General features: G+C 44.8%; 1 protein-coding gene across 1 annotated transcript in view; it reads right to left on the bottom strand.

Moving 5' to 3' along the window:
• Positions 1-5,370: 5,370 nt before the first annotated feature.
• The window catches only part of Chn2 (chimerin 2), a 279,371-nt gene continuing 268,009 nt past the window's right edge, over positions 5,371-16,732 (bottom strand). Inside the window, exons 9-13 of the mRNA XM_075955097.1 lie at positions 14,925-15,098; positions 12,750-12,827; positions 10,541-10,678; positions 9,097-9,202; positions 5,371-7,159 (exon numbers count right to left, since the gene is read on the bottom strand). Coding sequence (XP_075811212.1) covers positions 6,988-7,159; positions 9,097-9,202; positions 10,541-10,678; positions 12,750-12,827; positions 14,925-15,098 — 668 coding nt within the window. The 3' untranslated portion in view covers positions 5,371-6,987. The remainder of the gene's footprint in view (positions 7,160-9,096; positions 9,203-10,540; positions 10,679-12,749; positions 12,828-14,924; positions 15,099-16,732) is intronic.

Genomic DNA, 16,732 nt, shown 5'->3' with positions numbered 1-16,732 from the left:
CCAGGAATTTGAGTGTAGGCTTTTCGCTGTTGTTTTCTTTGGAGTTTCTTTGGCGTATGCTGAACAAGTGCTCTCATACAGAGATCCCACACCCGGAGCCCCACACAGGCCCTTTCTACTTGGCCTTGGAAGATGGATGCTCTTTCCAAGGTGAGCTCTTTTGGGCCTTGTGCCTCCAATGTTGTACCTTCATATTGACCTTGACAGGATCCTTATCCAGTCTTGTACCTTCCTGGTTTCCAAACCTTTAAATGAGGCTTCCCCATCATCATGGGGCTGGGAATACACTCGTATCTGTGCATTGCTATACACTTTCAATTGAGCTTGGAGCATTCACAGTAAGGATATCAACTGACCTTTGAAAAGTGTCTGGGGTGCCCGGAGAGCAGCTTATGTTATTATATCCATTTTCTGATAAAGAACGATTTATAGACCAAGATTCTGTGCAGTTCAGAAATGAAGAGCAGGAAAAGCAGGTATGCTTGGCAATTGGCATGTCCAAAATATGTTCCAGTAACACTTTATTAACGCTGGAGACTTTGAAGCACACAGCAGTTGAAGAGGTTATGCGAAGTTATGCATTTGGTGACTAGGAAAGATTTTCTATTGGGTGCCATTTACATACTCTTGAGATTGGCAAGCCTTTGAAGCAAGGCTGGTCTGCTCTTCTTGGTGAGTAGGACCATGTGCTCCGTTTTCCTTTCTCACCACATCCACTCCCATCACTAATCTGCCTTCCAGCTCCTGTCTGAAGCGCTTCTCGCTGATACTCCGACTCGGAGCTGGAGAGTCTGAGTGCAGAGCATGGCCTCTTTCAAAAGTGGTGTCCTCCCAGCTTTGGCCTTCTTCCCCAGGCTCTCTGAGTTTGATACTCCTTAGATTTTGTTCTTACCTGCCTCATCTTCTTGGTTCTCTTCATGCCAGTTGTCCACGTTACCATTCTGAACCCTGCCTATCAGCTCATCCTCCCTTTTGGGTTCCAGCGACCAACCAGGTGTTTATGCCATTGATGCTAACACACAGACTAAACTCCCAACATATCCCTGCAGATGCCGCTTCTCTTCTGGGTTCTCTTATTTTCTTTAAAAAATTACTTAGTGATGGAAACCAGAAATTGTGGTTTCCAGATGAGACCCTGTCCTTTGAACTTGCCCTGGTCAGTAGGTCCTGACTGCCTCCCAAAGAGCTCACAGCTGGATCTCCTTTGGTCCCTCATGTTGTGAGTGGACTGAGCCCGACTGCCCAACCTAAACCAGCATCCCGATTGGCACAGAGCCTCCCGTCTTCTGTTTTCTGTTTTGTCTTGCCACTTGATGGATCTTTCATCCCTTTGCTTGGTACACGGCCTCTTCCATCTCGCAGGCTGGCCTGAGTATTTGCTCCCATCCCCTTCCTCTCCACTCCTACTTCAGTGTTCCAAACCACCCATATGCTCTCTCACACACTACGGCTGACCGACCCTTCCTGCACTCTCAGCCAGGGACAGTATCGGAGGGTATTTGGATATGCGCCGTGTGCTACTTATGCAAGCAGTAGCCATGAGTCTTGTCTCGTGGCGTTTGTATTTTAATGGGAGGCAGCTGTATATATAATTACCGCAGTTTGTGATATCCTGTATTAGTAATAGAATAACAAGTCATCAGTGGGAAGGCAACAAAGAGGAACCTGGGGTGTGATAAAAATCTTTTCAACCCAAATTAGGAAAACAATTTATTACTGCTAGCTACCTTAGTCTACTCATGCTTTGTGCTGGATAATTTTATGTCAATATGACAGATGCTAGGGTCATCAGAGAGGAGAGGGCCTCAGGTGAGAAAATGCCTTCCCAAGATCAGGCAAGGCCAGCCTGGAGGGCATTTTCTTAATTAGTGATTGATGTGGGAGGGCCCAGTCTTTTGTGGGTGGTACTATCCCTGGGCTATAGGTCCTGGGTGCTATAAGAAAGCAGGCTGAGCAAGTCAGTAAGCAGCACCCTTCCACGGCTTCTACATCAGCTCCTGCCTCCAGGTTCCTGCCTTGTTTGAGTTCCTGCCCTGAATTATTTTGCTGATGAATAAAGATGTGGAAGTGTAAGCCAAATAACCTCCACCCCCTGAAACTGCTTTGGTTATAACATCTCATCATAACAACAGTAATCTTAACTAAGTCAGTGCTGTTAAAACAAAACGCCACAGGCTGGGTGGTTCGTAAACACGTTATCACTTACATTTCTGGAGGGTGAGAAGTCAAGAGCAAAATGCCAGAAGGCTTGTTGTCTGATGATGCACTCCTCCTGGGTCACAAGAAGTCATTATCACACAGTGGAGAAGACAAGAGAGCTCTCTGGGTTATCTTTGATGAGACACTGATTCCAGTAGCAGGGCCCTGCCCTCATGACCTAACCACCCCTGGAAAGCTCAGCCTCCAAGTACCATGGTACTAGGAATAGGTTTCAGCATATGAACTTGGGAGAGGGGAACACAAACAGTAAGACCACAGCACGCTGGTTTGTATTTACAAAGCATCTAACTAAGCAAGCCTCTCCAGAACACTGGGTCTAACTATGTTAGATGTCTTAAGCCTGGCAGATACAAGAGAACAGTGAGTACAAGGACATTGTGATGCTAACCAGACTATATGATGTGTATAAAAGATTTGTTTCATTTTTATTTATGCGCATACATGTGTCTCTCTGAGTCTATGTAAGCATGTGTGCCTAGGTGCCCACGGAGGGCACTGGCTCTCTGGCAGCTGGAGTGACAGGCAGTTATGAGTCACCCAACGTGAGTATTGGAAACTGAACTCTGGTTCTTTGCAGGAGCAGCCAGCACACTTACCCACTGACCCATCTTCCAGCCCCTGGGATGGGATATTTTATAAAGAGCTCATGGAAATCCTCAGGGTTCTATTACATTGCCATGGGTCTCACCCTTCCCTTTCCTCGGTCTCTCCTCTCCTGAAGGTTCGTACTTTGGAGATGTCTACCTGGTCTTCCTGGGTGCCTCCTCTGCATTCTCTGTCATTATGCCCACTAAGTCCTTCTGAAACTTGTTATCTGCAGCTCAAGAATCAGCAATTACTTAGAAATAGCCCTGGCAGTTCCATGTCATCAGGTCCAGACTTTTCTGTGTCTCCTCCCTTGCCCCAGTGACACCTCGTTCTTGCATGTGCCTTTTGTTTTAGCAAACACTGCATGGTTGGCGAAGGAGCACCATTAGATCAGATTCTTAAAGCTAATCTACAGCCAAACTCCACTTCCTAACTGCAACCCAATCGTGTTTATCTCTACCTGGTCCCGGCTACCAGCATCTCAGTCTTGTTGCTATGAGCAACTACTGATGCCAGTTGTTGTTCCCGGCATGTTCCCACATTCTCGGAGGGACCGCAGTCAAGTAATTCACATTTCCTTTCTGACTCATCCTTAGTGTGCACCACATGTGTATGAGTAGGGGCACATGTGTGCTACAGCATTTGTGTGTAGGTCAGAGGTCAACCTCAGGAAATTGCTTCTCTTTTTCCACCGGGAGTTGGAGACCAAACACAGATTATCAAGCATGTGGAGCAAGTATTTGAACTCATTTAGCCACCCCGGTAGTCTCAAGTCCTATTTATTTATTTTGTTTATTGTAATTGTGTGTATGTGTGTGTGTGTGTGTGTGTGTGTGTGTGTGTGTTATGAGTGTGACTTAAGTGTGCCATAGCATGTGTGTGTATGAGAGAGGACAACTTTGCTGAGTCAGTTGGCATGGATTCATTCTGAGGCTGGAACCTGAGTTGCCAGATGTATGGCAGGAACCTTTATGTGTGGAACCATCTCATAGATCGCTAAGAATGTGTACTACATCCTGTATCCTGGGATACAATGGAAGAGAAACGAATGGAAACACCCGTGGACATTGATAGCCTGAAGTTCAGTGACTAGAGTATGTTAGTGTTGATTTCTTGGTTTTGCTGAGTGTGTCCTGGTTTCACAGGACAGTAGCATTATGGGAAACTGGTTCACAGCTATGTAAAAACTCTCTTAACATCTGGACCACTGTTCTGTAAATATAAGACAAACAGACAATTTATAAGTTTCTATGGAAACATTACTGACTCCTGCACCCCTTACATTAGAGACTGAAACCCTCAGCATGACCAGGTTTCTCTTCCAGCCACACTAAAATCATTTAATCCTTTCCACGAGAGAAGCCTTGCCCTTGCCTCTAGGTTTTCATAGTAAGGGACGCTTGACACAAGTTTGGTGGAAGCTAATACATGTTACATTTTAAAAACTAAAGAACATCTATAAATTAGATTTTGATAGAGGTTGGATTGTATACGCCACTCACATTGGTTTTCAGTGGAGTGAGGACAGCCCAGACAGCCTTTCTTCCTGACTCTCTCTCCACCTCCAGTACAGCCTCAATTCCCTTTCCGCAGCCGCCATCCTTAACTTTCGCATCAGACCCAAGCCACAGTCAAGACCAGGGCTCTGAAAATCCATTCACAGTGATGGGGGGGGGTGTCAGTGGCCCCTCCCACCTTACTGCTGTCTTCTCCCACTCACCCTGCCCATCCCACCTCCCACAAATCATTTGTAGAAATCTTCAAAATGGCTTCTTCTTTGTAGTTGGTATTATCCCCTTGGAAGGAATGTGGAGCCAAGAAGGTGGAGCTGGACCAAGCTGCCAGGTGGTTTGGGTGACAGGTGTGGTGAGCAGGCTATAGATTAAAGCCAGGGTGTGGGGATCAGGTGCTAGGATCCCTTTTAAGAAGGAGTGAACATCATCATAGCACATTACTGAGCCATGTCCCAACATCCCTGAATGTTGCTGGGACTTCCCCTTAACCCAGGACAAATTCTTCTCATGTTTCTTTCTTCCCACTTCCCATGTGATGATACCTTCCCCAGTGCCTCATAAGCCACAATGAGAAAAATACATATTTTGTTACTTTGGGCCACACAGTCCTTTACAAAGTCACAATCTGAACGTTATGCCCACATTTCCAGAGGTGCCAACTCATCCCTAGTCTCCCTCTTTTGCACCATGCACCCTGCTTCTGCCAGTCAGATCCGGTACCAGGTCAGTCAGTCTAGAATCAACACGGGCCTTTCTGACTCCTAAACCCTTGTTCTTTGTTAGGTCCTAGCACCATTTTCTCAAAACTTTTACTGCTACATTAACGGGGAGGGGGCATTGGAGCAATGTGCCTTCCAGAAGTGAAGAGCCTTTCCCTCCCGACAGGCTGCCCAGGAGGAAGTGCACGGAGGAACAGGTTGCTTTGGGGTCACCCAGGTGAGTTGTAAACCCTTCAAGGTGGCTCAGGTGAGGTGGGGATTCTTCGAGGGGCTCCTCCTTTAACTTGTAGCTTGGTGAGACAGATTCCCCTGTCAAGATACATCTCCAAAATGATGGACAGAGCATTTAATACGCAGAATGCTTTTCCTTCTGTTTACACTGTCGTAAATTACAAAGTATTGCTCACTTCACAAAATAAAACCATTTCCAGATTATTTTTGACAGTCTCAAGAAGCATAGAAGCCACAACGAACAAATCTGTACAGTTGTGAGGAATGCTGACAGCAGGGAGCAGGTCAAAGTGAGCCCCAGGTGCCTGGATTCTGTCTGTGCCTCTGCAGTCCCCACCACCTTAACACAGCAATCCTCTCCTAGGTGCTCCAAACGAGACAGGTCAGTACACGGGTCATCGTCTCCATCACCTTAACAGGGCAATTCTCTTCTGGGCATTGCAAGCAAGACATGCCAGTACATGGGGCATCTCAGGGAAAGACACCACAACTGGCTTTAAAAAAAAATCTAGATTTACAATTTTCGTTGTTTTAAAATATTTTGCCTAAGTTACAAATATAGAGATCTTGGTGTGAAAAACTCATGCTAAGATAAATATAGCCAATAGGATGGGTCTCAGGTAATAAAATAAAATTGTGTTAAATTATCTTCCCCACAGAACAACTTTATGACAGAAACACATTTGGTTAAAAAAAAACAACCTTATTTTTTCATAACTTAATAATAGGTTTATTATAAAAGAAAAGTAAGGAACAAGACAACAAAGATTCTGTGGGTTCATGAGTCATCAAATGTAGAGACGTGGCAAAGAACTTCCATTTCCCATTGACATGGACTTGAAGGGCCCGGAGGAGGAGAGGGAAAGTGCCAACCTGCGGGGGGACATCCAAATGTTCTCAGATCACTCTGTGTGATAAGACACACGCCGCATGTTGCAGGACACACCCTGGAGATATGGAGAGGCCACAACCAATCCCGTAACACCCTTTGGGGAGTCACACAATGCTTACAGAAAGGAAACTTGGGGATGCTCAAGACCACGCTAGAGTCACTATGAACATACACTACCTCACAGCAGAAAGCCAGTGCTGAGGTGCATGGGCTGTGGAAAGCAGGGCCATGGGGGAGCGGCGAACTTTTATCGAAGCACGAATCAGGACAGAGGTATGTCAAGGTGATACTGCATTCACGGTCAACGTTCACCAGGCATCACAGCAAGAAAAGGGGGGACAAGGGACAGGGCCATAACCAATGCACTGCATTGAGTTCTATTTGCTAAAATAAAATAACATTCTTGCAGCTAAAATAAAATACATCTTACAATATAGGTTTCATTTAACACTTAACATATAGAATTGTCTTCTTTTTGTGAAGGTGGAAAATGTATACTGTACCAAGTACCTTTATGAATTAAGTTCCCTTTTATTAATGGTAAGACTGACGTTTAAAGGTCTACGTTTTTTTTTTTAATAAGTTAAAGAAAGATTTATTAATCACTCTTCCAGCAAAACAGACATACATACGAGGCACGGCAAAAGACCCAAGGTAAGGGGTTTCCTACCCTCACCCTTGCTCTCACGTGGAGGAGGGAGACACAGTCCCCAACACTGCAGTCCACTGTGGTCCGGGAAATCCTACCACTTGTTTGAAAAACAAATCAAGTGTAAGAAATGTTTTTATTCCGTTAGCGCTACCAGCTCATTTCCCTGATAGATTAGAACAGAACGTCTTCGTTTTCTATTAAAATCTGCACGATCAGCTTTTGGTACCGCATGTCATGGAGGGTGGTCAGAGTACTGTCCTCAGGGGGTCTCATCAGCGTGGGCCCGAACACAATTCCAAGATTTTCTGCATTCATTAAATTGTCCTTTTCATTCATGGTAACCCTGCAAGGCGAGCACAGAAACTTCAGGCAGATAGGCAGAAAAACTGACATACTAGCTATGCATTTGGGGTCTGAGACTATCTCTGGGTCTTAGGAGGCTGCGAAAGCAAGTGAAGACCAAGAACGGCAGGAAGTCATCTTTTAAAAATAATTTTCTGATTTAGTTTTCCTTTTTAAGTTATTGATCCTGCCTTCAGCCAGTAGAACTAAATGACTTACTAGGATCTACTGAGAACACAGGTTAAGGATTGGGAGCCTGTCCTTCTTGAAGAAGAGTGTGCAAGTGTTATTCAGGCGACAACAGTTTGAAGGGGCAGGAGGTCACTAGCCGACCCATGGCCTTCCTCATAGGGAAGTCTGGTTTTTGTCACCGCTTCGTACTGGTCTTCATGCTGGAGAGGGGGCTGAATGTGGATTGGTACCACAGGAGAAAGACTGTTTGTAGAACAGGCTGCTATGTGTTTAGGAAGACCCTGGCTATTGTCACAGGGCAGGAGAATGGCTGGAATGTGGCCAGACTAGAGGGCAATTGTTTATTATGCCTAGTTCCCAGAGGATGAGGTACAGAGCAGTCATTATTGTTGGACCAGCATCCAGAAAAGAAGCAAAGAGGTTTTAAAGATGAAATCTAAGTCCTCAAGTTGCTTTACTGGTTTCTTTGCGGAATGAATGATGATCTTCTAGGTTCTTGCCTTCAGGAATTTACTCTTTTAAGAGTGTTCATCATAGATAAAAAGGAGTAGGTTCTATAAGACATAACATACTGTGTTAAAAACGTGTTTAGGTTTTGCAGAGAAAAAATCCCTTGCTCTCTGTTTCTTTGAAGTAGATTCAAATTAGCCACTTAATGTTATTTTTGGTCAATTCAGTTTGAATCATTTTCATGTTGCAGAGCTCAAAAAACAAGCAGGAGAGAGGCCGCTCTTCACTCTGGGAAGAGGGACCCCAACTGAGAAAAGGTCTCCATCAGATTGGCCTATGGGGCATTTTCTTGATTGATGATTGACATGGGAGGGCCCATCCCGCTGTGGGTGGTACCATCCCTGAACAGGGGGTCCTCCATTGCATCAGTAAATAGTGGTAAATAGTGCGAGGGCGCCGTGTAGAACAAACCAGTAAGTGGAGTTCCTCTATGGCCTCTGCTTTAGGTCCTACCTCCAGGTTCCTGCCCTGACTTTTCTCAGTGCTGGACAATGAAATAGAAATGCTAGCCACATAAACCCTTTTCTCCCCTCGTTGCTTTTGCTCATGGTCTTTATCACAGCAACAGAAACCTAACAAGGACAGAAGTGAGTACCCAAGAAAGGATGGCTGTCGTAACAGACCTGACCATGCTGTTTTTCTGAGGTCTGTGGAGTGTTTGGAACTTTGGGCTGGGAAAGCCATCAGTGCGCAGAGTCTAATGGGTGCTCTGTGTGCTCTTGGGAGATTAAGAACGTTGAGAACAGCACAGACATGGAGGCCTGGCTCGTGAAGTTTCAGAAGGAAGCAAAGATTGTCCATAGAGTAGTTGAAATTGGGGTTCTGGTCACCTGGGACTGAAGAATCAGCTGTGATTAAGAAGAGACCAGCACTACAGAGTGAAACCTTTGCTTTTTTGGAGGGGACAGTGGTGCTGAAAAATCATCTGTGACTAAGAAATCGGCATCATTGAGGTACAATCTCCTGGGAGTATGTCCCCAGGGCAGCACACAGAAGTGTGGTCCAGAGGAAGCCAAGGCTGCATCTCATGCTGATAGCTAGACTTGGCAGTGGGACAAGAGGAGGAGACAGAGGCGCCTTTCGAGGGAACAGAGCTGCATTCCTTAGGCATCTCCAGTCCCAGTTTCTAGAATCCGTACCACACCAAGAGCTGCTCTGTGTACTTGCAGTGGGGTGCCCTAATGCCTTCCCACCCTGGGTAGATCGGGGAGGTCAGGCATGGAGATGTTGGCCTACTTTTTGAGGTGGATCATCAGGTATCGCAGGGTCTCATAGTGAGCAGGAGGCAGCAGCATCAGGACCTCATGGACGGCTTCCAGCCTCTCATCTGCATTGGAGATTTCTATAAAGAACACAAAATCAACCACATTAGATACCAGCAGTCCAGAAGGGCGATGAGAAGTCTGCTTTGTTTTCGTTGCAAATAAGGCATCTGACAAATTCATACAATCTCATATATTCTTTCACTCAGCTTCTTTGTGTCCCGTCTCATTCCAGAAAGAGCTGAGGCTGAGTACTGTATGTTCAAATCAACATCTGTAAAATAAGTGGCTTTTGCGCTCACCATCCAGGGAACAAGTGTACTATAGGATTCCTAATTCTGGGGGCACATACACAGTTTCTGATACACTTCTGAGGCCTGAACTTGTTAAATCTACCAAAGCTCTAATTTCTTCTGTATTGTGTGTTAGTGTGCCCTTGAAGCTGTCCAATGGCTCTTTCCTTCCCATGCCTCCAAATACATTTTTCAACTCAGGACATTGGCAGATGAGCCAATCAACAATGCCATCAATAAAGGCACATTCACAAAGGCATGGCAAGGGTTAACCTCATGGGCAGCCCAGGCTAGGAAGCAGATACTAGGCATGTTAACAATGGAAGGAAGAGTGTGTGAACTTGGGGCCACTGATAGGTATTGGCAGGAACTCAAGGAAAGCCCTTCTGTTATCCTGGGACAGAAACACTCTGCTGCTAGAACCTTCTCTATCTGAGACCAGAACCCAGGAAGGAATGGTCTTGCTAGGGGCAAGACCACAGCTCAACTGGAAAGGACACTGGGCATGGATCTTGTGGTGGTTTGAATGTAACTGGCCTCCACAGGATATATTTAGCCCCCCTAATCTCAGGGAGTGGCATTATCAGGAGTTGTGGTTTCATTGGAGTGGGTGTGGCCCTGTTGGAGGAAGTGTATCACTGTGAGGGCCGGCTTTGAGTTCTCCTATACTCAGAATACCATCGAGTTTGTCAATCAACTTCCTGTTGCTTGCAAGATGTAGGACTCTCAAATACTCTCTGCCTGCTCCCACCACGCTCCCACCATGATGATAATGGACTGAACCTCTGAACTGTAAGCAACTCACCACAATTAAATGTTTTTCCTTTCTAAGTGTTTGCCATGGTCATGGTTTCTCTTCACAGCAATAGAAACCCCAATTAAGACAGATCTCAACATGCCCTTGCTTCCTCCTGTCAGGCATTAACATATATACTAAAACTTTGAAGATATTTAATATTCCACAAAGTCAAAGAAAGTTCCTTAGAGAAGGCTCAGCTTCTCGCCCACGCATCTCAGGATCTAAATTCCTCCTGTTTTGTTACTCCAGTGCTCACGAAAATCTTGGAAAAAGATCTGAGCTTTAATTTTCCTCAGAATAAAAGGCCTGTAGTCCTCCATACTTACTCGCTGCCTCTATAAATTTGGAATAGGTGTCATATGTGATGACAGGGATCGGTAAGTCTCTGAAGTACAGTTTCAGGGCTCCGGTGATGATGTTTATGTCTGGGTAGATGTTAGCAGAGATATCAGCCTTCTCACCATCTGCAAAACAGGGAATGGTCCACGTCTCAATGAGATCTTAATTCACCAAGTCAAAGCAGCTACAGAGAAAGGAGAGCCAGCATTGAATGTGTTCTGGCAAGTCCCAGAATCTCAGCTCTTAATGTCAGGAGCCTGGGGTGACAGAAAGGACCCCTGCGAGGGCGGCATGGTGGTGAAGAGGGAGGACAGACAAGAGTACAGCAGGATGGATCAAGAGCTTCTCTGGGTTCCAGTCCCTGCTAATGAGCCAACAGACACTGATGATGGAGGAAGGTCATTGGTTAAATAAAAAGAAACTGCTTGGCCCTCATTGGTTAGAAGATAGGTGGGAGGAGTAAACAGAACAGAACGCTGGGAGGAAGAGGAAGTGAGCTCAGACTCCACAGCTCTCCTCTCAGGAACAGACGCCTCAGAGAGACGCCATGCTCCCCGCTCCAGGGAAGATGCACGCGATGAAGCTCCGACCCAGGATGGACTTAGGCTAGAATCTTCCCGGTAAGCGCACCTAGCTGTGCTACATAGAATATTAGAAATGGGCTAGTCCAGGTGTGAGAGTTAGCCGAGAAGAGGCTAGATAGAAATGGGCCAAGCAGTGATTAAATGAATACAATTTGTGTGCTGTTATTTAGGGCATAAGCTAGCCAGGCGGCTGGGGTGCTGGGGACGCAGCCCCGCCGCCCTTATTACTACACACTGATCACAGTAACTCCCTATTGTAGGCAGACCACTTCATTACAGAGCAACACTCTAGTATGAAGTGACATACGATGGTCCACATGCATGAAATGCCATAAGGAAACCCATTATTCTGTGGCCAGATAATCTTTTTCTAACCTCTATGTTATCTTTGCCAGTATTTTTTAGCCTTGCACTAGAAGATGTTATCTTTGGTTTCAGGCTCACTGAAGCTTCTTTAAATCTGACCCTTCCTACACATAGCACAGGTACAAGGACATTTCTTGTTAATTGCTATGATCATTCTCAAGGCATCTGTGTGTGCATATGTGTGTGTCTATGTATGTGGTATGTGTGTAAAGTGTATGTACATGTCTCTTGTGTGCACACATGGAACCAGGAATGACAGTGGTGGCCACCAAGACCCACCTATCCTCCTATCTCCAACCCCACAGTGCTGAGGTTACAGGCACACACGAGACCATACCTACATCTTTACGTGGGTTCTGGAGATTTGAACTCAGATTCTCATGCTCACTCACCAAGTGCTCTTGCTTGCTAAGCCATCTTCCGGGCACTCTGAAGCATTATATATGTTTTTAAAAATACATTTATTTTTAGGGGGCCTATCTGTGTCATGGCACACACACAGCAGTCAGAAAACAACCTGAAGGAGTCGCTTATCTCCTCCATCTTGTGGGTGTAGAGTATTGTAAGGTTGTAAGGCTTGGTGGCAAGTGCTCACTGAGCCATCTTGCTGGTCCTTAAGTCATTTTTTTAACTCTAAAATTTTACTATTAGTATCCATCTATTTCACCTAACACAGGTCATGAGATTTCTTTTTGGAAAAATATTGTTCGATTGTAGAGAGTATTAACCTGCTGTATATGGATAATTAAAAGCATAAATGCCTTAGCAAATGGTTCTAAGTTTTTAAAGAAGCCATAAATAACTAAAAGCACAAACCAAGACATTAAATGCATAGCAGATATGACAGACTATTGAACAATATGATGGTTAGAGCCAAGGCTCCTGGACAGTGTGTGTCCCTAAAGAACAAAGAACTTATCTCCTGAACCTATGCTTTCATCCCCAGCTCCCTTCTCTGGAATCCGGAGAGAAAAGCTCTCTCTAAGACCCTGAAATGAGAATGCAGACAGCATTCTGTGATAGTCTGTGGACAGGCTTCCCACTCAAATCTTTCTCACACTCTTCCTTCCGGGGTTACCTGTCTACCGAAACACTTCTCCCAGAAGAATGTTAAAGAACGGTTCTTCCGATTTCTGAAGAACGACTCTCATTAGTTCCCAGACCCCACTTCCGCTGTTAGTGAGCTCTTGTTGCTTCACTGATGGTCAGGATAAGTCAGGCAGCATTAAAGACAGTTCACACTCACCTCTGTCAAATGCCATCTTGACATCTTCGATGTGTTCTGTGAACCCAGAGACTCTGTAGATCCCTTCTGACTTCAATCCTGCAGGGCAGGGGAGAGCAGGAGAGATGGGGAGGACTTTAATTTTGGGGTCCCACGGCATGTAAAAAGCCATTCTAATTTTCTACCCGCACTGAGTGCTGGCAGGAACTGTGCAGATTTGGTTAGTGACCTGATCGATGATGCATTCTGCTCTACTGCTCAAGAACCTGGATTTTTTTCCCACCAAGCTTCACTTGAGTCTGTCTTCATCTGCTTGTTGGAGATGGGCTTCTCAGTGGAGTCTGGGTCTTCCTCCTGCCTGGGTGCACAGTGAGCTGAGATCTAAGATTCTCTCTAACTACCTTTGGTCATCAGACTTCCTCACACTTATTTCACCAATGCAGGCAGAGCTCGGCTTTCTCCCTGGCATCTCATTCAGCCGTGTGGTGTACTGTACATAGCTACCCTTGGAGAAAACTAAATTGTATAGCCTCTTGTGTTTAATCATAAGTGAGACAGTATGCTAACCTACCAAGCATGCTTGAAATCAAGCATTACTCATATAAATAGATATGGTAAAGTTAAATTCCATTTAATAGTTTGAAAACTTAATCACTGTAAGAAAGAGAACATATTTTTTGCCCTCTTGAGTATACTGATGTGTTAAACACATGCTAAAACCTAGCTTGCTCTCCTACCCAGTGGGTGACATATAAGATCCAAGTAGCAGAAGGATTAGAGGATCAGACTCCATATATAAAATTGAACTGGTGTCAAAACCGAGCTACAGCAAAAAGGAGTGAACTATATAGTCTGTCTAACTCTTGATAACTAATGTACATTCCTGGCTTTCAAGTTTTCTTTCAAGGCCTATGTAATACTGTAATATCTGCCATATGTGAGGGTCTGTACTGAATACAAGGGATGGGTGACTCTGCTCTTTTCCCGTAACCACGGCAGCCATGTGCAAGCTCACGAGACTCGGCTCCCTCACGGCAGCCATGTTGAATCCTAGCTCTGCTCTCTCGTGGTAGGCACGCTTGCTTAATTTTGGCTCTACCTGCTCACAGCAGACGTGCTCAGTTCATCTGTGTTCAGCACCCACTGTTGAAACTAACACTGGAAGTGACCCGCAAGACAAAACTTGGGTGCCACTCTGTTCTGGTTGGGTACAGGCATTGCCAAAGAGGTTGGTCACAGCCGTTTACAGGACACAGTGGTGGATGTACAGTCCTGTTTATAGAGGGGAGAGAACATCTAGGGAGCCCCCCCTCAGAAGCTGATGACTGGAGGCTGTCCTGAGAGATGGGCTGGGGTTGGAAGAGCAGCAGAGGCTGCCCGCCAGCCTTCCAGGATTTGTTTTCTTATCTCCCCACTCTAACGGAACACTTGGTTTCGAAACAACATCCACTGTAGTGGCCGCTCATCTCTTTTGTTTTGTTTACTGTAGATACAATGTGACCAGTCACCCCCCATTTCTCCTGCTATGCCTTCTTGTGATGAACTGTACTCTCAAAGTGTGAGCCCAATAAATGCTTCCTTTCTCCAGTTGCTCCTGTCTGGTATTGTTACAGCAATGACAGTTGTAACTATTACAGCTGGTCATGCAGGAAGAGTGGAAGGAACCAGCACACCGTGTGCCCTGGATGTTGGGCACTGGATAAGTCCCTCATATGGGTAGTCTTGTTTTGATTCTCAGCACCACCTTCTAGGGTACAACTGATTCCACTCACTTTACAGAAGAGGAAGCATTTCCAAAGAGGGAGCAAATTCCTTGTTGAAAGAACTCAGATAGGGTAAAGACATCCTTCTCTGTGAGCTGTGCTGCTTTGGAAACAGTGTTGTGTTTCTCTGTCCCTCTGATTCTCCAATCTACCATCTTGAGGTTGAGAACGAAGACTTTCATATCATCAACATCTATTTAACGTATTTAAACGCTCAGTAAACATTTGCAGAATGGGGACAAGCATGACTTCTATAGGAATGGAAACTAATGATATTGGTTGGCTAAGTATATTTAGCTGTATGTGTGTTTGTGTGTGTGTAAAAGTCTGTCGTAACAGGGGCAGTAAAGTGAGTCGGTTTCCTCAATGAAAATGAAAATCAATGTAATATAGTAAGTATAATATAATAATATAATGATAGTATTTTACAAACCTCTCGCTTCAATTTCCCGAATACAGATGTCTACTACCATGGGCCTCTGAGTATTGTGAGCTTTTACGAGTGTGGTGAGGTCACAGCAGTACACTTTCTTGATCCTCTTGAGATCAGGTTGGCAGTCATTGGGGACATGCTTGGAACACTGTTTGTGTACATTCAACCCACAATCTGTGAACAAAGAAGCCACATTAGCCTCGTTGGGTCCTTTTGTCAAATCCCAGGACAAATTATTTGCTGCCAAAATACATATTATAGCACCCAAGGGTTTGATATCTTTCCTGGAACATTCATCCCATCAGAAGATGGTACTTCCCACTAGATGAGCACAAGATTCATTCTGACTATGAAGTTTTATATGACTGAACTGTCCTTATGACTGCTTCTGTTTCATAGACCCAAAGAGCAGAACACCTAGCTGAGATGGTCAGTGTGCTAATAGGCCTTTTCTCTTTAGACTGGGGTTCCTGAGGAGTCCACAGTGATCTTTGGGGCACAGATTCTCATTAAGGGCACGGAGGCTCATTCTAGGCCATGCCTTTAAATCCCGGATGCTCTTTTGTAGGATACAGAATAATCTGTCGGCTGGACTGTCTGCTCTTTGATTTGCACCCTGCCCTTCCAGAAGTTCAGCCTGCAGTTTTCCATCCTTCTTGCTGGAAGCTAGAGTGAGCCATTCCTATTCTGCTTGCTGTACTGTGACAGAGTGGAAGTAACGCTGCCCTGTACTCCGTCCAGTACAGTACCCGAGAGCTGATATTTGACGACAAGGCCTTGTAATATGATGATTACAGTAATTATTTATAAAGCTTATATCCAGAGCCAAAGCTGCAAAGGTGCTTTTAAGTTCAATGCACAAATTAAAAGCCTTGTTAGCAGCTGGTATCCACCAACGAACTTTCTCCACAATTACGTGACACAGTTTGCCTTCTGGAAAAATGAAAGTTTAATGACCAAGTTGCTCACTGTGAATGTGCTCGGTACTTAAAATGTCTTCTCATTGTTTCTCCTAGGTATAAAAATGGTATTTCTATACGTACACATTATTGTGCATGCACAATAATGAATATTGTGGCCAGTTGCTTATAAGAATAGTGTTAACCACAGCGGAGGTCTGACGCGTGCTGACGCCTGTGCAGTCACCAACGTTGATTCCCAGGTAATAGTCCTGGGCTCAGTTCTCTGCTCTCCCTTTCGAAGGAAAAGTTCTAACCGTCTTACCTTAATCAGAATGTGAAATTCAACTAAATCCATGCACAAGTCAGTTTCATTTTGATGGAGCTACTGAGCGGGTGTAAATTTAAATTTGGACTGAGCTAGCTAGAACTGGTTTTCTTCCTGGGATCCTGGTTTATAAGGTGGGGATTACACCAGCACTGGGGGATCATGAAGGTCAAACAGAGGCTAGTGCCTCCGATCTAGCGCGGGCCAGCACTGCGAGAATAAAGCATGCAGGTACAGAGAGAGGAGACATGGGGCCTGCCCGGCTGTTCTTCCGTTAGGGAATTTTATTGCATCTTACAGACTTCAATTAAAATTTTGTTTTTGTTAAATTGTAGCAAAATAGACATAAGATATATTTACAATTTTAACCACTGAATTATAATTTATTTATATTTAATTTCTTAAAATTAAAATTTATTTTAAATAATTTAATAATCATTTAACTTAACTATATCTATTTGTTTGTTTATTTATTGCAGACAAGGTCTCACTGTGTATCGCTGACTGACCTAGAACTTGCGACATAGGCAGGCTGGCCTCTATCTCACAGATACCCAGCTGCTTCTGCGTTTTCAAGTGCA

The sequence above is a fragment of the Microtus pennsylvanicus genome, chromosome 21, assembly GCF_037038515.1.
Source record: "Microtus pennsylvanicus isolate mMicPen1 chromosome 21, mMicPen1.hap1, whole genome shotgun sequence".
NCBI lineage: Eukaryota > Metazoa > Chordata > Mammalia > Rodentia > Cricetidae > Microtus > Microtus pennsylvanicus.
This window is presented reverse-complemented; position numbering and strand designations above follow the sequence as displayed.